Source organism: Zosterops lateralis, assembly GCF_965231275.1.
Source record: "Zosterops lateralis genome assembly, chromosome: 18".
Lineage (NCBI taxonomy): Eukaryota > Metazoa > Chordata > Aves > Passeriformes > Zosteropidae > Zosterops > Zosterops lateralis.
In genome coordinates, this window is record NC_139778.1 from 7,363,876 (window position 1) to 7,391,450 (window position 27,575).

Below are 27,575 nucleotides of genomic sequence, written 5' to 3' on the forward strand. Positions count from 1 at the left end.
GTGTGCATTGAGGGAATGCCTCTGACATTATTTCAGCTGATGAACTAGAGCTGTGCCTTTCCTTCCTCACTGGAAGAGCTGCTTGGGAAGGAGCAGCATAATGATAACTAAAGAGATAATTCAGTGTATTCATTGTTTTGGCAAGGCCACAAATATTTCAGTGAATTACTGAAATCAGAAATAGAAGAGACTTAATAAATCATACAGAGTATATCCTGAACGCAGCTGTACAGCTCCCTTTTTAATAGTTTTTGCTAGCAAAAGAATTAATATCAGTGCTGTGTGCTTTAAAGGGAAAAAACTTTACAAGAAATACTTCAAAGGAGAGGAGAGAGGTGTTTTTCAGTGCATAATATAATTAAAATGTATCACTTCTGTGAACACAAGACATAAAAATGCCTTGCAAATGGGAAGCAGAACAAATGTCTGCATGCAATGTAAATTACACAAAAGTGTACCAAAGTAGCATTCAGTAATTTGCCACCAAGGCATCAGGAAAGATTTATCTGGGCGGGACCTCCAGCAATTAGACTGTCCATCCATGTGCCTCCAGCAACACAAATTATTATTAGCTCAAACAAACAGTTATTTGTCCAGCCTATCCCACTGCCTCTGTGGGCCAACTATTGCTATCCTTAATTATCTTTGCCACCAGAAACCTTTTCCTTTGGCTTAAATCCTCCTCACTGTGGTTAAGGCCTGTTACTACTTGTCTTGCCCCCTGTAATTGTTAAGAACACCCCACTACTCTTAGTGGCAGCTTTTAACCTATTTGAAGACCATGTAGCATCTCCACCCTGTTTGTTGTTCCCCAAATAAATGACACCAGTTCACTGAATTTTTCTCTACACCACATCTCTCCTGGCCACTTCCTTACCTTTGTATTTCTCTGACTTCTCTCCAATTCATCAAACTTGCATTAAGTTCTGTACTTGAGACAAAAATGCAATAAGCTTGGCTGCTTTAATATGAACTCACACCAGGTCCCAAATGGTGCTTCCTTTCCCCAGTAGCTCCACGCTACTGGTTTGTGTGAAGTTTGGGCTTTCTTCTACTCTCAGAACCAAAGGCATATGGGTGTGCCCACTTCCTTCTGGGCAGCTGATTATCCTCACCTTGAATACAACTTGGCTGTTGTCTTTATTCAGCTGCACCCTCTTTATTTCAGACATTTGATCCAGCTAGTCAAGCCCTTACAAAATTCTAATCTTGTTTTTCAGTGGCATTTCAAAGAAAGGTCCTTTTACCAATGGGTTTTAAATCCCTGAGTTATCCCCAAACTCCCCTTCCTTGGAGTAAACCCACGTTTTGTTGAGTGTGAGTGAGGAATGACATTGTTTTCACCTAACTGGCCTTACTTGAGGGTGTTGTTACAGGACCCAGGAACTAGACCCTGCTTATTTAATTTGGTGTCTGAGAATCAGAACATTACAGTAATTATGGACAAGCAGAGAAGCCAGATAAAAGCTGACACTAATAAGGACAGAATAATTTCAGACCCTGATCAAATCAGAAAATACATTTAAATAGCAGTTATGAACAGTTTGCATGCTGATTTATTGGTGATTGAATGTGCATGTTAATCCCCATGTTTCACAGCAAGGAAAAACACAATTCAGTGTCTAAAACTTGTTTTTCAAGACAGTTCTTTAATGTGACCTAGATTTCAGAACTCTGTTGTTGCTGCTAGAAAAGAAAATTATTCTCTCTCCATTCACTTACCTTTAATGAGAAAAGATGAGTCAGCTTTTGAATAGGCACTGCCTGTCCTGACTTTCAAATCAAAACATTTTAATAATGAAAAACAAGTGATATTATTATATCTTAAAATACAGATGACCTAACAAGATTAGTGCAGTCTCATTAGGATAATTTCCAGCATCTCTGAAAAAAAAAACTTCACTAAAAGTCTGTGGACTTTTTTAGTTCAGACTGTGACCCCTCTATGAAAAAATTAGTTGTCTTTGTGCCTCTTCCCATACAAGTTGTATTTGCTCTTGGTAACTATGGAGACTGAAGTCAAAACTCTCAAGATTCAACAATTTTACTGGATGGTAAATACTTCCTAAACTGTCTCTCTGTTAATGTCTGTTGACATAATGCTTAGAAATTTGATATATTAATCCCTCATTATAGCATGGTGTTTTGACATATGGGAGGAAACAAACTTTGAAGTTCTGTGGCACAGAGATGCGAATTGTTCCCAAGTCAGAGAAAACACACAGGGGAGGCAGGAATTGGTCTCAGCCCCAGATCAGTGTCTGAAAGACAGAAAATGCCCTGGTGAGACAGGAGGAATCAGTCCCACATCCAAGTCTTGACATCCTTCTTTTTTGACTGGCAGGGGCAGCTCAGGTTCAGCCAGCTGGTTGTGGGGAGAGGTGATACCCCAGTGCCTCCCTGTGGGTCTAGGTGTCAGGAAATCACCATTTCGGGTGACCAAACCCAAAGTGACCATTGCAGTGATGCTGATCCAAAGCAGAGTGAGTGTGTGTGTGCTTTTGGCAGTCAGTGCTGAGTTAATTTTCTTTGAGCATCCTGAAAGATCTGGATTCATGCTGACAAGGGGAAAGGGGGATGAGCAGCATTCCCTTTGTTAGGAATCAGTGTGTGCTGAAGCTGTCAGGCCTCATCTTGTCTCATAGGGCTCGTAGGCTTTGCTGTCAGCTCCTGCAGTTGTCACATTTTTTCACTTCTCCTCGGTAGGTAGGAGTGAGAAGCTGAGGGCCAGCAGAGTTCTTCAGACATATACAGCACACAAGTGTGTGCATTTAAATGGGGAGAAGTACAAGGAAAGTTGATTGCCAAGAATGAGAGAGGAAGCTTCTTTAAAAGTGTGTTTTAAGGAGAATTTGCCAGAGGAAGACGTAATTACTTGGTGCTTGTAAAGGAGACCTAAAGGAGGTACAGAATTATCTATGGCTCACAGTAGATGAGTTACCTCGTGGCATGAGGCATATGGATCATTAACTGGGAGTTGAGGGAGATTTTTGCCTTGCATTAGTGCTTGCTGTGGGTATTGTGTTTGGTAACAGAAATTTTCCTTTCACTGTAAATTTTACTTTTATACTTCAAGTGAAGTTCAGTATGCTAAATGGAGGCACTTTGTGATTTTTTTCCCCTTTGGATTTATAACAAAAAAGGAACTCTATCTTAGATTTTGAGAACTTTTTAACATTATTTCTAAAATATTTAAAATTATTTCTAAAACCCCATCTTTTACCTATTTGTAGCTACAGGCTTTTTTATATCAGGCTAAAAGGATGTCTTTTTATATCAGGCTAAAAGGATGGTATTCTTACAATTGCTTCAAAAGGAAAAAATATTACTTTGGTCAGTCCTTTCTGTGAGATGAGCTGAGCAGAGAGTGGTTCTGTCTCTCAATTGTAGGTGGTTCGTGCCAGCCCCTTCTGCAGTTTAATTTCATCATCAGTGCAAAAAAAAGTGAGATATTACTTAGCAAGAAAGGCATATCATGTAATACTATTACTTTTTAAATCTCAGACAATTTCTGCTCAATTCTAATTTTAGGCAGTCATTTTAATTTGTTACCAATGAATGCTCTCTAATTAAACTTGCATTTAACGATCACATGCGTCAGTGAGCAATGGGAGCTGACAGTGATGGAAGTGGGTGGATAACACAATAGATGCTGACAAGGGAAGTTGATCCAGTAAGGAAAGGAGATGGTTGAATTCCAGAACAGAGGAATCAGGGGAGCAAGAAAGGAGGGAAACTAGGAAAAAAAAAATATTTCTTGGGACATACAGGGAGGTATTTCCAGGCTCTTCCTAATTACCTGGTGCTGGTAGTGAATGCCCTGTGTGCAGAGACTTGTATTTCTGGAATAAGAATGGGTTATTCCAGGTTCTTTTTAATCAGCTGGAAGTGGCTTGTACCAATTCAGAACAAGAATGTCCCCCAGAGAGTACTTCCATGAATTTAACTTTTTTTAGCCTACATGGCATTCGGTGTAAAATTCCCCAGTGAAGGACTGTTCCTCTAATTTAAGAATTAATAATGTATTCCCTGTTCTTCTCTTCAGCAGTTCAAGATTCAGAGGTATAAACAAAATTAATTTAAATTTAATTTATGCAAATATTCTTCAAAAATTAGTCTGTAACTTGCAGTGTATTCAGTCAGCAGTGGAAGCAATAATGCATTCTTGACTCATCCCAAGTGGACAGCATCATGTTAACAATCAGTGGTGGGAAACTGCAAAAAAAAGTCTGCAATTAATTAATAGGAAGGAATATTTAAAAAAAAAAACTGGAAGGGGCTGGAAAAATGTAATGGGGACATCCTTTTACCATTTTTCAACCCTAGCAGGGAGCACTACCAGCCCTGTGATCCTCGGGTACTGCATTTCTCTCACTGTGTCACTGAGACTCAGCTACAGAAGCCTTTAACACTAAAATAAAACAAAACATCTTTAACTTGGCAAACTAAACAGATAGGAGATAGGAGCCACTGGAGGATATGGAACACTGGTATGATTTTTTTTTTTTTTTTTCAGCCTTTTCTGTGAAAAAGGTGGATTTCTGCATTCTGTAGTTTTCTGATTTTTCTGTATCACCTCTGCCTTACCAACAGATTCTTGACCATAAGCCAAATAATTTGGAGTGGTTCATCACTGCATCCTTTTGTATTCTCACTGGACAGCCAGTAGCATTTTAGAAAGAAGCAGTGTAGGTGAAAAATGCAACAATCAGTGTCAGATAATCAGTGTGCTGAAGCATTTTTTAAAGCAAATAATAAGAGCCAGTAGATTATGCAAATTCCAGTGGTTGGTCAGAAGAAGCTGGTCTGAAACCCCTCCCAGATTTCACTATCCCTCACTTTTGAGGGTTTAGGGTCTCCTGAGCTAAACAAATGTATTGCACCCATGACTGAAATATGATAATAGTGAGGGACAAGCAGCTGCATGGTATCTTGGCCTCCTCAAAATCCAGTTTTGAACATCTGACTATCAAATGTGTGATGTGGAAAGACTTTGGAAGCCAGTTGATTAGAAGCATATTGAAATAAGCTTGTTTTCTTTGCTCCAAGTGGCTAAGGAATTATGTTTTTCCAAGAGGTGATTATTTTATATTGTTTTGACTGCTACTAACCTCCTGCACAGATTAAAATGAATATCAGTTCCTCTGTTTGCTTCTCATCTTGTTAACAGCCCAAATTGCTTGGAACCTGCAGCACCTAAGAGTTTTGTGAAAGTTGATCATTAGGCTTTAGCTGAAAAATATGTACTTAGGAGGTTTTTTCCTGTTGTATTGCCAACATTCAGCTTCTGAAAAGGTACAGTTTTAAAGGTAATTCTTTATATTTCTTAAAGCACGTAACAGGAACGTCATTGCTCAGGTGACTGTAGCTCTCACTCATTTCTGGAGAACTTCACACTGAGCAGAATTTGTTCTAACTTTGGATTTCCTTCCTTGTTAGGTGGGAGAGGAAAATGTCTGTGCTAATGTCTGACCACATGTGCTGTTTGAGGTCATCCTTGTTTCCTTAAATTTTAGTCAGTTGACTGGTCATTGTTCATAAATTGCAATTGCTCTTGTATTCAAACTGTTTCTAATTAACTGTACTAAGCTTTTCACAGACAAGTATTAGAATAGAAGAAAGACATTTATAACAATTTGTAACTTCAGAATTACCAAAAGGATCTAAAAGTTGTTCATATAATCCTTCAGCATGAAACACACACTATTTAATAACTCCTTCTAAATTGTAAGCCGTAATTGTTTTAATCCAAAATTAATGAGTTTGCCAACACAGATGGATCAATATGTTATAATTAATAGGCAGTGGAAAAACACAAGCTCATCTTTCACCGTGCCCTAAATGTCCAAAGTAAGACAAATACTGTTCCTGAAGCCTGGTTTCTAAGAACAGACTGAAGGGAGACAATCTGCCAACCATAGTCCAAATCAGCAGAAGTTTCAGTTGCTGCTATTTCCCAGATGTCTCCACTAGAAGACTACTGAGTCCACCTTTGTTTTATTAAGTGACCAACAACAAAAGAAATGAATGATTTCTTTAAAATGGAATTTGATATGTGAAAAAAAAATAAATTAATGGAATGTCCCCTCAGCAGAGTATTATTTATGAAAGGAAATATATTTGGTTTTGGGAAGAGCACTTGAAATGATCTAAAGTGACACACAAGCAAATGCCAGAAGTGCATATTCACTTCTGAAAGCTGTTTTCCTGAACCAATTTATAATTTAATTCACAAAAAAGCAGCAAAATACAGCTTATATTATTGATAGCCTCAAAAAATAAAAGTCCATTTTGTGCCTGCACCCTGCTGAACACTCTGGACAAACAAGGGTGGATATTTCTCCACAGATTTTTGCTTTAGCTGTGTCAAATTATGTAAGTCAGAGAGGAGTTCCTCTGCTGGTTTCACACCATGATACCTCTGCTGTCATCTCTGGGATATTCCCACATTCCAGTAGCACTCAGGAATCCAAAACCAGGCAACTTAGAACCAACAAATCAGACCTTCAGCTTTCCATCCTCTTTGCATTGCTTAAATAGCTCAGAAGAAAAGAGCCCAAGGCATTGGGGATCTTAACACTTTTTTCTTTATTATTGAAGCCACTGGAGGAAGGTTTAAATGTTGGCAAGAGCTGAAATTGATGGCTATTGAAAAGAGATCAGAATTCAAAACCACATTTATCAAGTGACAGAGAAAATTGGTTTTAGTGTCCTTTAGCAACTCTTCTGTATCAGAAACCCTTTTAGCAGGTAATTCTTGTTTCTTAAAAAACCCATCAGGAGATAAATAAAGGGTATGAGCTGGCCCATACTCTAGTGTGTAAAAAACATGTACAACTTGAAAAGTCACAAAAGGATATGTAACAAAGGCATCCTTATTTCTGTTGTTGATCATTGTGAAACAGAATATGTGTGCAAATGTGGCTTTAGCATTCCAGATAGACACTACATCCCTTAAACTTTATATTAATTCCAGATATTGTTTACCCACAACAAGATGGAAATTGCAGCCAGAGACCCTTTTAATGGTGGATAACAGAGGTGTGAACAATGCTGGAAATTATTTTGTGTTCCAGAGAAGAGCACTTGGGGTGAGATCAGCACCTCTGGGCAGCAGTTGTCCCTAAGCACTCATTACAGATTCATCAGAGATGTTTGGTGCCTGCTTGTAGTGGAAGGAGGGTTTTAAACTCTGGCGCCAAGGCCAAAAGAAAGCACTTATGGGCATTCTTATCTTGGAGCATCTAAGTAGGCCAAATCTAGATAGAGTCCTAGTGCACAGTGCATTTCTTTTTTAACTATCCTTACTGTAGGCTCTAAATCTCTCATTTCCTTTGATTAATCTGTCAAAAAATAAGCAAATTAGAGTGGTTTTGGACTGCAGTATTTTGATGTCAGGACTGCAGTTTTGAGTCAACTCAATATTCTGCTGTCGTATCTGCTTTACTACTTTCATCTGCTGATCTCCATATATCTTTTGCTTTAATAATTTTTAACTAGGTTATTTAGGGGGGAAAAAAATCACCCAATTCCATTACTGCAGTTTCTATGTTTGATAACGGCCCAGGAAAATGAGGTTTTTCCCATAACACCTGTATTTCCCCCTTTTTCCTCCAGAGACATGAGGGCTCATGCCATGTGCAGTGTCATTGAGGGAGAGCACACACATTCTCTCTTGGGAGCTGCAGGCAAAGTCTTCCATGTCTGTCACTTCCTACAGGTTTATATCAGGCTGATGCTCATCTCTTTTTTTTTTATTTATTTTCTGGGACCCACAGTGTCAGTGCTGGTGCAGTTCTTGTCCTGTTAAGCCAAGGTGGTGATGAAAATCGATGAGCTCCACACTTACCAGGGATCAGGAAAGTTCTGTTTGCCCGGGGGCTTCATTTCCTCTCAGCTTTATATAACTCCAGAGCAGTGGTTATCCCAGCAGGCAGCTCAGGGGAAGAGGAGGAGCAGTCCCCAGGGACCCTGCAGTGCTGGGGCACAAACAACAGCAAGTGATTCCTTGGTTGTGTTTTTCACAGAGAATTATAGACATTTCTTTGGCATTAACCCTAATTAAATGCATATACTCAGAACAAAACGCTGGTAGGTTATTGTGTATTTTGACTAAAGTGCTCTCCCTCTCAGGAGACTGCTCTTCCTTTTGCATGCACAATTGCTTTTGTAGTTTTATCTTTTCTTTACCTTGCAGAAGGTAAATAGTCACAGGTGTTTGAATGGCAAGGAGCCCTTTATTTTCTGCTGAAATGAACTAGTTTTTAAATACTGTAAATCTGTAATTTCTTAAGATGATCTATGCAGACAGCTGCAGTCAAATATATTATTTATGAAGATTCATCAAAGAGACTATAGCAGTTCAAACAAGAAATTATAAATATGCAGGAAATCTGAGATTGCTGGAGTTTATGTAGTCTAAATCCTGTATGTTTCAGACTGTTTTTTTGACTTTTTCAGCTTCTTTACCTCCCATTTACTGCAGGTGAGAGCTTAGCAGCCTTTCAAAGCAAGTCCTGGTACAAACAACAGATTTGACCCTGGGACAGACAACAAATTTGATACTAGAGGGTGTGAAAAAATAAAGCAGGAGGAAGTAGATCAACTTATGAATGATTCATGGAGACAGTGAGCTTGGAGGAAGTGGAGATGATGTCTGGGGAAATACGGTGCAAAACATGAGAGCTTCCTAACTACCAGGGGAAATACAAGAAATAGAAGTTAAATCTGAAAGGGAAGGAAAGAAAGGGAACAGCACTGAAAAGCTAGTAAAAAATGTGGAAAATAAAAGCATTAAAAAACCTAGCAATATAAGTGGAATGTGGAACTATATAAAGAATGGATAGGATACACAATCTAATGCATACAAAGTCAAAAAGGCAAATAAAGCACTGGAGGTATTTCCAGAGTTTCATTTCTAGGTGACAAAATGTATTCAGTGGTTTTGAAAAGCAAATCTTCAGTGGGTAAGGGAGGAATACAGAGCATGAGTTACTGCTACCTATGTACAATTCTTCATTTAGAAGAGGAAAAAAAAGCCATAATTTTAATCAAATCACCAGTGGAAAAAAGTGTAATTATCACTGCTAAATGAAACAGGTGATGTAGGGGATCCATGTGAGTACAGAGCAGATGCTGGGCTTTTACTCATAATTGAGCAAATCCGTTGTCATTTATTTGGACATGCGTGTTTCATGCATGAAGAAGGAAAGGCCAGGGCAGATGGAAGCAATTGAGGGATGAATCCCATTGCCATTTAAATAATCAGAAAATACCCATGCTGAATAACAGACCCATCTTTCATGGGAGAGGAAGGAAGAACCAGTGAGCATGTCTAGCATATTTATAGCTTAAAACATCCTTTTCTTCCCCCCTTCACAATGGAGTTAGAGCCTGAGAACTGCTATGCAGCAGCAACCTTGTGTGTAAAGGGAAGTAGCTGTGGATTGTTCTCTTTGAAAGGTAGTGGGTGGCATGTTTTGAGGAACAGATTGTATAGATCTGATCTAAACTGAAAATGGGAAGAAGCCTGAGATAAGTGACTAATGGGGGTAAAAGTGATGGGAAAAAAAAATCAGTCCAACGGGTTTTTTCTTTTTCAAGCTGTACTAGTGATCATGGTGCTGTTCTAGTGCACCCAATTCTCAAGTTCCCTTCCTGAGTTCTGGAATTTTGGTTATTTGTTGCTCCTCTCTTGGTGTCTACAGGTATAATTCCTTTCCAGGGGGTTTGTACCAGCTCCAGTGTGCCCAGTCCTGATTCAGTGGGTGTAATAAATTCTGTTTGTACTGGAGAACTGAAGTTATCCCTCTCCAGACTTTTAAGAAGGATCACACTAGAGACAAAGGTGTGACAACAGAAGAAAAACAGCTTTTAAAAAAAAAAAAAGTTAAAAAAAACCCGTGTACTTAGAGCAGTCCTTGGGAGGAGGGAGCTTTCAAAGCTCAGATAGTGCGTGCAGTCCAGCACATTTTCCAAATAAAAGTTTTAAACCAAAAGCAGGCTCACAGATGGTTCTAATGAGCTGGTCTTTGAGATACACTGGGACATGAACAAAAATAGTTTAACTCCTAAGACACTTAACATTTCGAGATGAGTTTCAGGCAAAACACTTCAAGAACAATTTTTCTTGCATATTTAAATTTAATACATATTTCTAGTCTCAAAAAACCCAGTTTTTCAGGACCTTGCTCGTGCCATTATGTACTTTACAGTGCAGTATCACAAAAGAGGGAGCTTTTTAACACAGTGACTGATGCTTCTTTTTCCAGCACTTTTCAAACTCTACAACAGGTTAATTTTGAACAAATAGTTATTAGAAAGGTAAAGATTTGCTAGGACAAAAATAATTTTTAAAGGAATATAGAATAGTGCCCTACTAAAAGTATTACTCATCATTCTAATAATAGAAGTGTCATCAAATTATACTTATCAAAAAGTATCATCTGTTAATAAATGTATCATCAAAGCTAGTAGCTTTGTGGCACAGCAAGTATTTGTTAAATTGTGTTGTTTATATTATTACCTGTTACAAATGTAGGAATTGATTTATGATCTTTTAATGACATTGTTTGAAATGACAGCATTGTAACTTACGCTATCTCAAAACTATGTTCTCTGTGTCACTTGAATTTTGAGAGACTTCTTATTTCTTTATCTCCTCTTAGGTCTGCCTTATGGATGGGAAGAAGCTTATACAGCTGATGGAATCAAATATTTCATCAAGTGAGTAGTTCTGGGGAAAATGGGTCAAAGTTGAAATAGAAGCACATCAAACTAAACACATTTTCAGTCCTAGAATTAATGGAAAAATTTATTGCGCATTGCACTATATGCTGTTGATTTTTCTAGAATGCAGTGAAGATCAATTTATATAACAGGGGTTTTTTTATTTTTCATCTAAAAGATTGAAGGAAATGGTGAAAAATATAATTTACCTCCATTACGTATATATTATGATCTAGTTAATAGTAAGTTATTCTAGCTGCTGAAATTTCCACAGTGTTTAATTCTTATAAGTGCCAGAAACAGAGTGTTGCAGGTGGATTTCTGCAGTCTCCTAAAAGAAAGGAAGGGCAGCAAATAAATTACTTTTATCCCAAACTCTTCCAAAAGTCACATAAATAACACTGAACTTGATGCATTAGCTGGCCAAGAAAAGCAGGGATTTTTTTTTCCTTTTTTTTTCAAGCACACTGCTCAGTTGTCCTTGCCTCACCCTGTGCTGCCTCGAGCGAGATGTATTAGAGCAGACTTTTTTTTTTTCTGCAGAGGTTTTCCAAACACACTGCATATGATCTTGCATTCCAGCTCTAATCAAAGGGTGCCTTTTATTTTCAGACAGATGTAGGTTACTACATGAGATTTATACCAAAAAAAAAAAATGTAGAAAAATAGCTTAGGAAATAAAAGTGAATTAAAAGCCAATTTCATAGCAATAGAAATAAATACAAGAGCAGCTATTAAAAAAGAGCACTGCTCCCTTGGGCTCTCTGTTCATGCAGGGAGCCATGATAGGACAGTTGGGAAGTTAAGGTGGATGCTGGACTCTTTTCTGGGTAGTACTCTGGGTTTATACCTGGGTGACAGGAAACTGAGCTTGAAGATTGTATTATAAATAACAGCAAGTAAAATTGAGAATCAGAACAGAAGAAATGGCACATTCTTGAAGCATCCCCCCTTGGGGTTTTTTTTGGGTTTGTTCCTGTGTTTCTCATGCAGATATATATTTCAATGACTCAGCAGAAATCTGGATTGGCTGGATATGTGCAGACACTTCTTTCTGAGCTCTGCACTTGGATGCTGAACCATTGCAGATGTGACAAGCAGATGCTTATTAGCAACAGTAGAATCTCAGCTACTCTAGGTGGTGCAAGCCTAATTTGCAGAAAACATCAGATGTTTTGCATCTTATCCCCACTTGCTGAAACTACAGATTGGAACTCAGGAGTTCACATGAAAAAGCTTTTTCAGGAAATTTTTGCAGATCTCACTGTTAGTGACTCTCTTCATTTGCTCCTGGCTACAGTGCCTGGGTTTTCCATTGGTCTTACCTTCTGTAATCTGCCCTAAAAAGTTCTGCCTGTCAGTCTTTGTGAGGAAGGAAGGCAAGGAAAAATTTTCCATTTAATGGCAGAGAAGTGTGTGAAATCACTGAAAAACCTCTGAGTGGAGTCACCATGCTAAAGTGGTGTTAGAGTTCTCAATGCAGCTTATTAGAATGGAATTAACTGAGCATTTCAATAACACATTACGGTAATGAATATTATTTTTAACTATTTCCTTGTTTTGCCTTCATCACTGTTTCCAAATGCCTTTCTGGAGTGTAAGGCAGGCTGTTTGCATGCCTGGAAATCCATGCCTCTTACTACACTGTGTAATGTATATGAAGTCAGCTGTTAAATTTAACTGTTTGGAGCAAGGAGCACAACTTGCACAGTCCCTTGTTTCTAACACCAAATGGTGGAGATTTCAGGGTGAACACCAACATTGAAAATATCCTTTTTCTAGAAGGAACTTAGCTTGAGGGGCCATTTTTTCAGCTGATCCTTTCCAGTAGGATTTAATCTTAATTGTTTAAATGGGGATTATCAGAATAATTGATACTTCGCAGCCCTGGTACTAATGCTGTAACCTTCTTGTTCTCTTTGGCTGTGAATGTCAATCCTTTTATTCTACTTTAGAATCCTTTCATTCATTTTTAGCCCAGCCAAAGCCATGAGGGGCTTAAGAGTGTTTCAACACTAGCACACTTCCCTGTATACAAATATACAATGAAATATTATTTTAATTAGCAGTTGCCTTCAGTTCCAACATGCTTTACTGGGCTATCAAGTAGCTGAGTCCATAAATCTATACATTATAAATCTAATGCAGTAAACACCCCAGAAAGGAATCTTAATAGCACAGAAGCTTGAGACAGCTTGCTGTGAAATTTCCATAAATATCTCTGAAGGGGTGTAGCAATATGAGGTGCATGAGAAATCAGAGTTTAAAAGAAGCAAACCAGCTGGCTTGTGTTACACACTAAAGTGAAACCCACTTATGTGAATAAGTGACATGAATAAAACATTTACATGGTGCTGAGCAGCTCCCTGTACCTATCAGGGAAAGCTGCATCTTGTCCATGAATCCTGACCTTAGGACAGCTTTTGAAATCACCACTTTTATCCAGCAAATCGTTTCAGCCTCAGTAACTTATTTTCAATGAACCAGATTGTCAGGATTGGTCAGTGCTGCAAGTATGAGAAACCACCCTTTAGACTGCTAAAAGTGACCTGAGCCTGGGCTGGGCATTAAGCTCATTTGTACAGCTTTACCATGGAACAGCAAACTGAAATGGAAGCCTCTCTGAGTTACAGCTCAGTGTGCACTAGGAAAAAAGGTCAAGTGTCTTACTAAAATGAAATAAATTAACAGTAATCAGGAGGACAAAAATTACAACAGTAGATAAGGGATCAGCTTCATTGCAAATGTAACTTCCCTCCTGCCAGGCAGTAAAGGATGATTTTGCACCCAGATATGTTTAAAGATAAATTGGTGTATTTTAAAATAACAGAGGACAAGCACTGTTGTATTTTATGTAGCAGTACCACCATTCACACAGGGCACCAGATTCATGCCCCATCAAGAGAAACAAAGCACCGGTGCCTGTTTCATCACCATTTTACATTTGGAATTTCAATCCTTTTTATACTGGCTAGGTATCCTATTCCAAGTCGAGTTATTCTCACTGTGAAGACTATTTTGTTAAGCTAGACAAAATTTCCCCTGAAGCAACTTGTGCTCATTGCTCCTTGTCTGTTGGCTGAACAAACCCAATTCCTTCAAAGTTGCTTCATGTGCCAAGTTCTCCAACCCTCTCCTCACCTTGGGGACCCTCCTCTGGATCCTCCCCCATTTTTCCAGTCTCTGTCTTGAACTTGGAGGATCAGTGTATTGAAGAGACCCCACATAATAAGGTAGACAGGTTCATTAATTAATTTTACTTACGAGATGATTGATGAAGGCATCTTTTAAGTTACTGGTTTTCTGATAGAAATTTCTGTCCAAATATCTGTAAGTCCCAGAAACACAAAGGGGCTATTGAACCCTCATAAAGTATCACCTACACCCAGATGAATGTGAGAGCACTTACAGTCAGCTGGGAGGCATTGGGATGGGAAAAGTTTTGTAAATAGGGGAGAGGCCATCTTACTCACTTTTAAAGTTTTCATGTGGCTGGTTTGGCCCAGGCTTAGTTCAGGCTTTAAATGAGTTTACAAAGTGCTGTAACCAACCACCACTAGAACAAAATCTCACTTTTGCTGTACACTCCAACACTAAAATCCAGCAAGGCAAACAGTGTCCGTTCATTCTACCACTGAACTGATTTTGTGAATTAGGAATTTCTGGGTTTGACTTTCAAAGAGGAGAAAGAGTCTGTGCAGAACTGCCCTCCCAGGGAGGCACCATATCTGCTAATTAATGGTTTCACCCTTCTAGTTTAGAATCACACAAGAACAGCACAAAACCCCAGAGCTGGGACGCATTAATTTTTCCCCAGAAAACCCATATTAGTTAATCTCTTCCATCCTCCCACTGTGTTCACCTTTAACATAAGGCAGCTCTGTATCATGAGGCTGGCACCTAAAATTAGGTAGGGCCTTGCTATGCTCCCTCCTACTCCCACCCACTACTTGCATATGTATGTGGTTTGTAAGGACCAGCTGTGAATTTTGCCCCTGTAAACACTGTTTTTCTAGCATTTCAACAAGACTAGATTCCAAAATATTCTACATTAACAGCTATTTTCTGTAATACTGTTTTTCTAGCATTTTAACAGGATAGAATCCAAAATATTCTACATTAACTGCTATTTTCCTCAAGAAGGCTTATCTTAAATTTTCATAAAAGACAAGAAGAAGTTCTCAAATATTTTAAAACTTTTGGGATCTTTTCCCTTAGATGTATTAGGGCTTGTGATGTTTTCTGTCTCTCACCACAAAGGAGAAATAGTTATGCTTCATTTAGGGTTATCTTTCAGCAATTTATCTAAAAATCAGAAGTTTCTCATGGAGGCACTGTGTACTTCAGGTTCCTCCATTGGAAGGTGGAGAATTTGCTTAAGGTTAAGTAAAAGCTTCAAGTCAATACTTATAAAACACAGATTAGTAAAACCCACACATGATGTGTTCTAGTGGATTTTTAAATCATGCCTAACAGATCATGTTTCTACTTGGAAAGCAGACACATTATACTATAAAATTCTATTTTTTTTTTTTGGTCTTGTTCAGGAAAGAGACACCACTCACTTTACTGAAAACTGGGCACATTCATAGAAACTGTTTATCATTGTACCTGAGCTAAGAATAGCAGAGAGTGTGTGATGGATGGAGAACTTCTGTAGTGTAAACACTGATGTTTTACAAGGCTGGAGTTAAAGGTATCATCAGAAAAGGAAATAAATCACAGTTGACTTTACTTACTGCATGGTAACTTGAAAATATAGATTTGTTCCTTTGCTAAATGTTCTCTGCACATTTCTGCTGCTTTATTAATGAAGGATGCAAACCACAACACACTGAGGTATGTTCAGCTCATTCCTGAATACCCTGGTGTATTACAATATCCTAGTTATCTGCAGGTTATCTCTAGCAAGGGTTGTGGCCCTTTCTAGAAGAAATCAATTAAGTTCAAATCACAGCAGACCTTATGCAGAAGTAAACTTCTGTATTTTCCACTTAATTTTCAGTCAGTTCAGAGCATCAAACTAAGAAACCCCGTGATCTGCCATACTGATTTCAGTCTGGAATTGAAATTCCCCTGGACTGAATCCAGTTCCAGCTCTGCTCCCAGCTCCCTGGCAAGCAGTAGGCAAGTTACTTGCACCAAAATTAGCAGTTATCAAATCATCATTGTAGGTGTCCCCATCTTCACTCTGATGTTTTGTGGGCAGGGATGGGTAATTTGAGGCATGCAGTGCTGGTTCCACTGAGTTCAAAGAAAGCTGCAGTTACTTTGCATCTCTTAAAATTTGGACCTTTCCTGTTTTACCTTTCACACACACACACACACACACACACAAAAAAAAAGGTTGTTTTTGAAAATACTTCCTTTTACCTGTCATCCTCAAATTCTCCTGAATGAAAATAAAGAACAGTTATATAGTCACAAGAAGTAACAAATATTTAAATAGTACTGGCTGAGCATTAACCAAGTGCTGTCTGCTGTTACTGCTGTTTAATGTACAGGGATCCAAAGCTGCCTCCATCCATCAGCTCAGCATCAGTTCACACACCTTCTGATGTGAGTCTGGGTAATCCCAGCATGTTTCTTTTTGAAATTTTTGAAATTCAGTTTCTCTGATTCTCACTGAAATCATTTTGCATGACTATAAGGAAAATAATCTCAGATGTAGAACTAGGAAACTTGGCGTTGGATTTTATGATAACATGAGCTTGTAATACAAGAATGTTAAGACCTTAAGCTGCTTTTGGTTGGACAATCTTTTTTTTTTTTTTTTTTTTTTTTTTTTTTTTTTTTCTGAGAGGTTGTTTGTTTTTTAATATCAGGCAAAAATGGAGAAACATTCTTTCAGCTTCTACAAATACTGCACACTCTGTCCAGCTCCTGGCCTGTCACAGAAGGCATCTGTTAAAATTTCTTCTGTGAGGAAACACCAGAAAGTGAATTATTTTCCTCCCTGGGTTGTGGGTGGGCCATCAGAAGCAGATCAAAGTGCACAGCAAGGTTTTTTTGGGATATGCTTCATCCAAAGCAAAGTCACTGCTCCAGGTTCACATCAGTTTAGTACAGGAGGAGTTTAAACAAAAGCCTTGAATGTGCTCTGGTGCATTTGCAAATACCCAGCACAGGAATTTTTATGCAGCTCACTTATAGACAGGACTGTGAGTAACTGCACACATTAAACCAGCACTGCCAGAGGAGCAGCACTTGGCTGACTCTGGGGGAGACACATTTCAGGTGGTGCTTTCAGGCTAAGAAGTGCATGGGCTGTTACTCAAACCTTAGTTCTGATTGAGCCGTGGCTCAGATCTCGCTGTTGTTACTGATTTTATTTTAGTTTGGGCCATTTGTTTATTGTTGACCATTTTTAATGATGCAGCACACACTATTTGGCTGGATAAATCTTCTTCCTAGTGATTACTGCCCTCTGAAATGGCTTATAGATTTTTTTTCTGAGTAGACAAGGGTTTAATTGGTTTAATCAAGGAATAAATAGCAGGACTGTCTTCTGGGGTTTCACTTTATATCCCTCAATCTTTAATTAATAGTCAAGCAAAATCTGCAGTCCCCTGAGGGAAATACAAGAAGCATTTTTGTTGCCTCAGGACACAGCTCCATGAGGTGACATATGCTCTTGATCTTATTACAGCAAGTAAAATTAAGGTCACTGACATTTTCCAGGACCTGCCCAGCATCTCCTGGGGTACTGTTAGGGGTTGTATGTTCCTTTTGAAATGTCTTGCAAGAGGGTACAGGCTTAAATGAATTTTAACAAAAAAGAAAAAGGAAAAATGCATGTTTCAGTTTAAATAATCCGATGTTGATAAATGCAGTGCAAAAACTCTTCCCAAACTGCCTTTAGGATTCATGTCTGGAAACTGTCATCCTTAGACGCTGTCAGGATTGATTGATTGATGGACTGATAGATTATACTTGCATCAATGTCACTCAGTTGTTTTATTTTGCTCTAATTGCTTACCTGCTAAATTAAAATGCTTTAGTTACAGCTCAGAATAAGTTATTCCTTGCAGATCTTCCCAGCGTTTGCTCTTCAAAATAGCAAGTTTTCCAGTGCTTGACAGCATTTAGTATCTGCTTTCTACCCACTGTCCTTTCCAAAGGGGATTCCAGCCACGACAGACACCTTGGCTGGTTCTGCAGGTTCTGGCTCCAAGAGCTGAAGAAACAAAAAGTGAATACCAACTTTAAATTCATAAGGGAAAACAGCAAAGTGTTAAAAGCACTGGCTCTGGAAAGCTGAGAAACAGTTCAAGAGTGCATTTCCAAAATGTGTGAGGTGCAGGACCTGCAGCTCCATGTACAATTATAGAGTTATTTAGAAGCTGGTAGAGATTTGAGGGCAACAGAATTAACCCACTTACAGCATTTTGACCATCCTGCCTACTAGATCTTGCTGTATTTATCCAAACTCCACAGCCACAGGAGGGAGCCTGGCTGTAACTAAAGGGCAGCTATTGCCATGGTCCCATGGACTGCCTTCAGGAGCAGCAGCTCCCTGGAACTCCTGTAAATGCTCCATTGGGACCTGCTGTAATAGGGAAGGGAGATTCTCTCTCCTTGCCAGGATGTGAAGGTCCTCAAGATGCTGCTGCAAGCTGGGATGGCTTCACTTTCAGGCAGGATCTGTGTTTTATTGTATATTTTCTAATTGTACAACATTTCCATACGTGCCTACAGAATTCTGATCGTGGCTTAAGAGAGTTGCTGTAGAGAAGCATGAGAATGAGAGCTGAGAACCTTCTCTGAGGTGTGAAATTTGGGACAGTGGGTTCGAAAGGAAAAAGGGATCCTTGCAAAGCAAAGGGCTGTCCCAAACACAGGGAGAACAAAAATAGAAAAGCCTGGGAACAAAAGCCAAAGGCAGTAATTCCAGCAAATCTTGTGAAGCCCTGTGGACTCCACACAGACAGAGTGACACAGGGCCTGTGCTGGAGCAAGCAGGGAGGATGGCAGAGCCTCTGCGTGGAGAATTAAGTTTCAGGATCTTCCTTCAGGGGCATTGTGCTTTATTTTCCTGTAGTTCTGGCCCTTATTAGCCTCCAAGCCAGCAGTGCCCAGGGCCTGCATGCCAGTGGGTAAGGAGGGGATGGGGAGTTGGTGTTCCCAGTCTTCTGGCAGATAGCACACACTCCTCTCACAGCAACTCCAACCCTTCCCACAGGGACGTGCATGCAAGTCTAAAAACTACCAAAGCACAATGTGGAATCTATTTCTGAGTAGTGCAGAGCATGTCCCCTTCAAACCCATTGCATCTACATCTAGCAGTGCTATTTGCTGCATTTTAAAATTACTATTGCAATGGCAACAGTGAAAGCACCAAAGGGTGAAGTTCTCAGGGTGTGCAGTGCCCCTGGCTCAGGCTCTCAGAAGCACTGGGCTTTGTAGAAGTTTTGGGCAGAGATAAGGAGCAGCTTCATCAAGCATCAGTATTCTTCAGCTGAGCACTATTGCATGTTAAAGGACTAGTGAAGACTGGGAAATCAAAAAGCAAAGGCAGATTAAAAGTTAAGCAAAATTACTGCTATGGATTACATGGATTTACTTTATGGGGTGTGCTTATTAAGGAGGAAAACCTGGTGTTTATGTTGTTTTACACGAGCAGAGTTTCATCTTCCATACTCCTCAGTTTGGTAGAGAAGACCAAAGTTCATCTGAGGCCAGAATTTGGCTTTTAAAGTTCAAATACAGCTAAATCATTTTCTGCCTCTAATGAGTAAGGGTCCCTATTCATTGGGAGAGTTTGACTGAATAATTGCTTAAGGTGACATCTCCTCTCCTGAGCTGATCTCAAAACAGATGGGTCATGCACAAGGTGGCTCCTTTTACAGCTCAGGAAGCCTGGTGCAGTTGAAACGTTGAGCTAGGTGTTGTGAATGTCATCCCATGTCAAAAGGGGGGAAAAAACTTTCAAGAATGCTGCATGTTGGGTTTGTAGCTCAACATCTTGCAATGAGACCCACAGCACTTGTAGTGTCTGCAAGATTTCACAATTCCCTGTTAGGCTCCAGAGTTTGGCCCTGGCTGGAGAACACAATTAAAGGAGAAAAGATGCCTTGATAATTCTTAAAATTTTTAAAAAAGGTGCAGATATTTTTCCATAAGCCTTTCTCTGAATTTATGAGTTATTCCTTTCTTAAAAGATTGTCTGAGGTTGTAATTTTATAAGAAATAATTTTCCATGTGAAGAAGGAAGAGCCATAAGGAGAGTAATTATAATGGCATTTGAAATAATCTGCTACTATTTCTTTGCCAAAACATCCCTCTGTTCTCATGTTTTGTTTTCCCAAGCTCTGAAATTCGTCCTGCAGTTTGCTAATGTTAAAAAGACAGACTAATCTACTGACATATTTCCAGATCAAATGTTTCTGTTTTCTAGCAATAAATTTGGCTGCCCTCCGATAGCAGTGATTTGTTTGAAAACCTAAAAATCTTTAAATGTTGCTAATTGCTCTGAAAATGTTAAATTATACTTCTGAACAGGAACAATTGCAAATGGAAAATGTTGTACATTTAAACTCTGTAATGCTGGCTTTCCAAATATTCCTTTAAGATTCCAACCAGTTGCATCAATTAAGCAAAACCTAGAGGTAGATTTGGACTCCCTCTCACTTTTTATTGCTGGCCCCAACACACAAATCAGAGAGGATGCATTTCTAATACAAGAATGTTCTCCAAACCAGTAAATCTGGGATTATCTCTTCAGACTGATTATGTCAAAGCTCTTTAGTCACAGCACTTTTGGAGAGCTAAAAATAAATAGCAGCAGGGTTTATACATTTATTCTCTACCTAAATAATCTGCACGTATTGTGTGTGTCTGTCTACAATGTGAGACATGGCATCTGGACTTAATGTTTAATTATAAGAGCTCTTTTCCTGGGAAGGATTTTGGCAAAGGGTTTAAACCAACTCTTAAAGAGACTCGCCTGTGGGACAAAGTCTGGAGCAAGTTGAAAGGAGCTGGGTTCAAATCAGAAGCCTTTGCAGCAGCAGCAGTTTGACAGCAGCAAAACTTGGCCCCATGTGTTTTGAAACTGAATGAAAACTGGTTCTTCTCTCTTACCAGTGATGAAACAATCTTATGCCATCAAATACAGATAATTGTAACCCAGATTTCAGTGCCACAGTTTTGCACTGAGAATTTTGTGCATTTAATTTGTTTGTGAGAGCAAACTGAGGTTCTCAGAGCAGTAGCAGGAACCTGGCCGTGCTGTCATTTGCCTCCTGGCCCTGGAGTATGTAGGAGAAAAACCTGAAGAAGAAGAAACACTTTACAAAGAATTTTTTAGTTGGATACATCAAAGACCCGTGGATGTCTTTCCCTGTAACTCTTCTGCTCCTGTGCAGTTTCTCCCATTTCACAGGGCTCATGCTGCATGCTGAGGATAAAATGGAGCCAAGGCTTCAGGTACACAGCAGGTCAGGGCATGCCCCATGAGGAAGTCAAATGGGAAAGAGAACCAAATTTTAAAATCATTTTGTTCTTATTTAAATTCAGGAATGGATTGCTCAGAAAAGGTTTGATAAAAGCAGGCAATATAAACACTTAAAACAGTGCTGGAGGCAGTAAATCTTGCATTGGCAGAGGTGGAATGGATGGAATCCAGTTCATTCAGCTCCTGTAATTTTGCAGGTATTGGAAGAAGTTCTGTGTTGTTATACCAATAAATCACCTGCTGAGACTTCAATCTGGAGCACATCTCCAGTACTAAGCCTTATTGACTGAATATTCTAACTGGGGAGAAAAGGCATTTCCTGACATTATAGAAAACAGAAATATGCCTCAGAGGTGTGTTTCTGAGTATATTCACAAATGTAAATATATTCATAATATAAATATGAATGCATACATTTCCCAGTGTTGTGGAATAATGGGAATAACATTCTTAGTTTACACAGACTTTATTCACAAGTCTCTCATAAAACATTGTAAAACAACTCTCTTCATTTTCATGTTGGCTGTCACCTTTCTAAAGGTAAACATTGGAAATTTTTGGCAAGTTGCTCTTATTCCTAGTAAAAAAAACTACATTTGCTTTCTTAGAATGAAACAATTATTGTCCTTGAGAGTGGCCATTGTCTGCTGCAGTGTATTTTCCATAGGAACATGTTTTTCATTTATCCTTTTGTTTTAACTCCTGTGAAACTGATCCTACAACCCTAGTAATGCACATTTTTGTAACAAAAGAAGGAATGGAATCCATGCAGTCCTGCTCTCACCAAAAGAGCACTTCTGAATTGGTTTTACACATAACTGAAGCTTTGAGGATTGATTTTTTTTTTTAATTGACTTTTTGTTGGTTTGGTTTTTGGGTTGGTTTTGTTTTTTTCATGTATGAGAACCAAGGGTATGGCCTTCATATTCCACTTTGTCTTTCTTGTGTGGTCCTTGCTCAGGCATTGCCTCAGTTGTAGTAGTGCCTGAATTCCCAGGTTGCCTGTTCAGAGCAGCTCCTGCTGGGATTTACATTAGGACCATATTTACCTCTTGGTGAACAGTATCATCCTCACCACACCCAACTGGTTCTGAGCTCAGTGCACTCAGCTGACAGGTGTGAATAGTATGATCATGGTGATGGGAACAGTGATCCCAAACCCATCACTCAGTGTAGTGGAACATTGACTCCAATTCCTACTTCAATATATCTGTTTCCATAATCAGTTATTCAAGAGAGTGTTCTCATACAGAGAAAGACAAAACCTGTTCTCACTTGAAAAGGTAAATACAGAGTAGTTCCTTCAAATTTAATTAAACCAATGCACCTGGAAAGTGAGCCCAGACCTGGCTTTAGGGACACTGTGTTAGGACATGTCAGAAGAGCTATTTGTCCTTCATGGCATTTATTATACCTACAATATTTTTCAGCTTGTTCTTGTAGTGAACTTATATTACAAAATTAATCTTTGCACTGACTTGACTATAAAAGCTGTGAATTTATTAGCAAGATTTTTTTTTCAGGTGAAAAGAAGCTATTTCCTTTCCCAAGAACACATTATTCCAGAAGGGAGAAGAGGCAGTGTGTTGCCCACACACAGTATGGCTCACATGCACACACCACTCACAAGGTGTGCAGTGTTCTCACCACAGACTCCAAACCTGTCCATGTGTCTGTCCTTACTGAGCCCTGCTTGAGCTCTTTCCATTCACACAGAAGCTTTCCAGAAACTATAAAGCAGCTTAGCCTGCATGTAAAGTGTAGGGTTTAAACCTTAAAAGTCAGCACTGATGCCCTTTTATTGTGTGTGTAAAGGCTGTGGGGGCACATCCAGAATTTGGGATAGAGGACATGTAAAAACCATAATTTTTTAAGTTTATTCTTTCTGCAAGAAGAGGAATTACTTAATGATACTAAAATGGTAATCACAGAGTTGTTTGGGTGGAAATGACCTTAAATACCCTCTCATTCCAACACCTTCCACTATCCCAGGCTAATCCAAGCCCCATCCAGCCTGGCCTTGGACACTTTCAGGGTTCATGTTCTAAAGAGCTGAGGGTGTTTCTATGATGTGATTCCACATTTGCTCAATTTCCTCTTGACCACCCTGCCTCCCTCAGGCTGTAACCAGTGAGATGGCCATGTTAATACCCTGCTGTGTTAATTGTCTGCAGCTCCAGTAATTAACAAGGAATGTCACCAGTCTGTATCAGGAATCTCATACAAAAGCTTTCTCTTTATTGCACTTGGAAATGGAACCTCCAGTCCAGGTTCTGGCTGTCTGAAGACTCCACATTTTCCTTTTAAAAATCCTGCAGTCAGCAAGAAGACAATTCTGTGTTTGAAGGTGTCCTAATGATTGTTCCAACTCCAGACTCCACCTGGAATTCCTTGTTTTGGGATGGGTAAGGCTCTTTTGGGTCACTGTTAGCATTTCCTGTTGGTTTTCAGCCACGTGACACAGACAACGTCCTGGATCCATCCCGTGACGAGCGCGCTGAGCTTGCTTTGCTCCGAGGAGGAGGAGGATGGGATCAGAGACCTTCCCGGGCCCAAGAGCTGAGGACAGCTGTGGACAGAGAATAGTTTGTCTGGTTTTAGTCCCTTAGTTAGAAGATGAACAGGTTACCTATTTCCAGTGTGATGTAGTAGTGCCTGGTGACATTTCTCCCCATCAAGCTGGAGGAAGTTGTGCTGGTTTCAAGATGGGTTTGTTGATGTGGGCTACAAAGGATGCAGGTGCCACAGGAGTCCTTAATCTGCCCCATTTTGGTGTGCCAGGGATCAGTCTCAGCTTAGGGCTCAGTCCAGTGTTTTCATGATTTCCCCACAGACTCATAATTTCCCTGACTTGAAGCTGAATTTTCCAGGTCAGCTGAGATTTTCACAGCTTTAAGCAACATGAGATTTAAAATAGCACTACTGGTGGTAGATTCCAGCTGATGGTTGACTGGTGGTAGATTCCAGCTGATGATGAGAGATGCAAAATGAGGTGGGGTTTTTGAACCAATGCTAGTGAGAATAATGTAGATGACTTGACTGAAAATTCTAATTTCTATGGGAGAAATCTGAAAATAAGTTTTGCTACTAGAAATTAAGTGATTTATTACAAATATTGGAGCACTGATGACTTTTTAAACAAATACTTATTAAGATTGGTTGTTGAGCTTTAGAAGAATGTATGAAATGTGACAAATAAGTTGTCAGGTAAAAAGAAAGTTTTCGTAGAGGACATCATACTCTGACAACAATATGAGGCAATATGAAAATTATTCTACTTTTGTACTCTGCTAAACCTATACAGACACACATCAAATACTTCAGTGGAAGCTGTGAAGTTTCAAGTACAATGAAACCTGTGAAACCACCTCCAGGATCAGCAGAAATCAGTCACCTCCTCAGAACTGGTCTTTTAACTAGAACAAAATCATTTTGTGCACATCGGTGATGTTTTAAAGAGGATAAAGGAAATGATTGGGGGGTGCTGGTGCAAGTTAATGAACAGGTTTCTGTGTACCTCAATAGCACAGGATATTTTAAATCTCATTATTCACAGTACAATGTCTGATGTCAGCTTTATCAAATGTATGATTCTGTGCTACATTTTTCTGGAGGCTCTTTATGTGTGTGTTGTGTATATAATGGTGGGTGTTGCTAATGAATGAGACCTGAACCTGCAGAAGCACTGATGGATATGCCAAAGGAAATCTCTTATCTCTGCTTTAGTCCGGGAGGGAGAAGGTGATTGTGGCAGTGAGAGAAAGGCACAGGCTGCAACCACATTTTTTTTGAGGTCTGTCTTGAGCAGGTGTGGCATTGGAGTTAAGAAGCCTTGTCCTCTGAGGAAGGAATATCAAAAACAGACTCACTGGCAGTCCTGGTGCCTCGACCATGCTCCCTGTCCTCACCAGTGCAGAGCTGTGCCAGGTCAGGCTCACTGGAACAGTTGATCCTTTTGAACCAAAATATTTCACATTTTTTTGAAATCCAAGTCAGGCCTCTGAATAGCAGCTCAGTAATCGCCTGAGAGCTGGAGAGCACATCACCAAATGTTCCTCCTGAAACTCGCAAGAGACCTTTACAGGCTTTGCAGGAAGTAGATGTCAGGGTATATTGAATAAGCAAATAGGAAAAATGTGTTTTGTACTTTTAACTAGGTCAGACCCAAATCATCTGTGAATCTACACAGGTGGTGTGGATTAGGGAAAAAAAAGCTTGCTCAGCAGACCCACAGTAACTTACATTTCTAAGAAAACTTCTCCCAGCAATAACACATGAATGGTTTAGCTATACTTGCTCCAGTGGCTCCTGCATGCTCCACAGCCTCCTTTGTGCTCCTGGAGAACTCAGACCAAAGGAATGGAGCAGTGCTTCGGTTTCAGGCTTGGACACTCCAGAAGCATTTTTATTTAAATCCCTTTTCTCAGAATGGCACAGACTCATGACCTACAGAAGATACATGATGTTCTGAATTCCTTGTGGTATTTGCTGTGGCCTGGTAGTCATTTGGATGCTTTATGACAGCACTTTCTGTTCATACTTCAGTGATATCCAGTCTGCACACAGATTCCAGCTCCAGTTCTGCTCATGAGAGGTTTGAGCCACCACTTGCCTCTTTCTGCCTCGACTCGTGCTTGTGCTGTGTGTCAGCCAGCTGGGTGCTCCAAAGGGGAGCAGCTATTTAGGGATGGAGACTGTGGCTCAGGCAGGCTCTGCACGAGCAGGGGCTCCATGGAGAGCAGCTCAGAGCTGTCCTTCTGTTGGATCAGCTGCAGGGGGACAGCTCTGCACATGCTCCCCTTCCCCTGCTGTGCACGGGGACAATCTGCCTGCTCCTCTCACTGCCACCTCCCACAGACCCCAGTGTGTCACAAACCTGGAACCTCTTCCTCTCTCTCTCTCTTATAAACTTGCCTAGAAATTAAAGATGTTAGAAATAAATCTCTGCATCTCTTCAGCTGCTCCAGTGAGTGTTTCCCTCCTCAGATAACCCACCAGCTCACATTCTCTGGGGCTGAGAATACATTTTTTTACCTACAATCTCCAAATGTTCCAATCTATTTTTGTACACTGGCATACTTGTTTCCTAGGTTATTTCTCTTGATCTCCCCTTGTCTCTTCCTTTCTTTGAAATAGTTTTGTGAAAATTATTTTGCTTAAGCTGAACTCTGTATATTGAGAAAATGGTTCTAGCATAACTTGGAAAAGAACTTGTGAAGAGCAGTTGTCAACATATGCAACACTGTAAACAGTAAATTTTCATTTTTATTCCTGAATTTAAAAAATGAAGTGGAAAAGATATTAAAGTGTATGTTATAGCCTTTAAATTAATAAAGCTACACCTTTATATTGGAATGAATCTGTCCCACATAACATTCTCCATCTGTTGAAATGCCTCTTGTAACAGGCTGCTTTAGGAGTGGTTTGGTTCATTTATTTAAGTCTCTTTCTAACACTCAGGAGGTGCCTGGTGTCACTGAGGTAAGGAAAGGAAAGTCCTTTAAGAAAAAATATTTGTGGTTATGGAGCAGGCTGGGCTGTGCAGGACTGACTGTGGGCAAGGCTCTCCAGGAGCTCAAGAAATGCTGCTCGGGCTTGGCTTGTGAAATGTTTCATTTTCTGGGAACTGATGGGATTCCTAACCCTCAGCTCAAGACACACAGCACTCCAAACCAAGCTCCAAAATTCAGTGGCCTTTTTGCAAGTGCTGCTCTGAGTGAGTTTTGTGTGGCTCTATTTTAAGTCGGCAGCAGAAATTTAAGCCAGGTCAGGAACCTTTTTGTTCAGTTCTGTGCTCCTGGTCCTTGTGTGTCACCAACACTCCCCAGCCCAAGGAGCAGCAGCCTGCAGGAGTGAGCCCAGTGACACCAGCTCAGTGGCACCTGACAGCCCAGGCACTGGGGCCAACTTTGCAGAGATGTTTAGCAGCTTAAACATCTTTGTGGAGTTAATGGGAATTAGGCACCTAACCTACTTATATGCTGCTATAAATGCTGCTAGGCATGTTTAGGTACCTAAATACCTCAGTAAATCTTTCCCCTGGCTGCTTGCAGCGATAGTGGACCAAAAATCAAATACCAGTGACTAAAGCCTCACCTTCGTCCTCTGTAACCAGCTTTACCTTTCCCTAGGGATTCATGTAACACTAAAAATATCAGCCAGCTCACAGGTTGTATCATCCAGGCTCTGCTCATATTTTCTGGTGGCTTGATTACTTATTGCTCATTCTAGATTTTTTTTCCAGAAACAGTGGCTAAGGTTGGCATGGATTTAATAGGTTGATATTTTCACAACACTCATTTAAGATATTTATTACAAGGTAATAGTATTAAATTCTCTTCCCACAAAGACAAAATGAGTTTTGTATCGTTCATCAATAGAGCTTAAAAAA

At 39.7% G+C, this 27,575-nt stretch overlaps 1 protein-coding gene across 4 annotated transcripts in view; it reads left to right on the forward strand.

Annotated features, from left to right (window-relative positions):
• Positions 1-26,513, forward strand: part of STXBP4 (syntaxin binding protein 4) — a gene marked incomplete at its 5' end in the record, with an annotated part of 67,639 nt that extends 41,126 nt beyond the window's left edge. For all 4 annotated transcript variants that reach the window (XM_083874341.1, XM_083874340.1, XM_083874342.1 and 1 more), the window contains 2 exons: positions 10,668-10,725; positions 23,636-26,513. In XM_083874341.1, coding sequence (XP_083730467.1) covers positions 10,668-10,725; positions 23,636-23,747 — 170 coding nt within the window. In that variant the 3' untranslated portion in view covers positions 23,748-26,513. The remainder of the gene's footprint in view (positions 1-10,667; positions 10,726-23,635) is intronic.
• Positions 26,514-27,575: the final 1,062 nt, after the last annotated feature.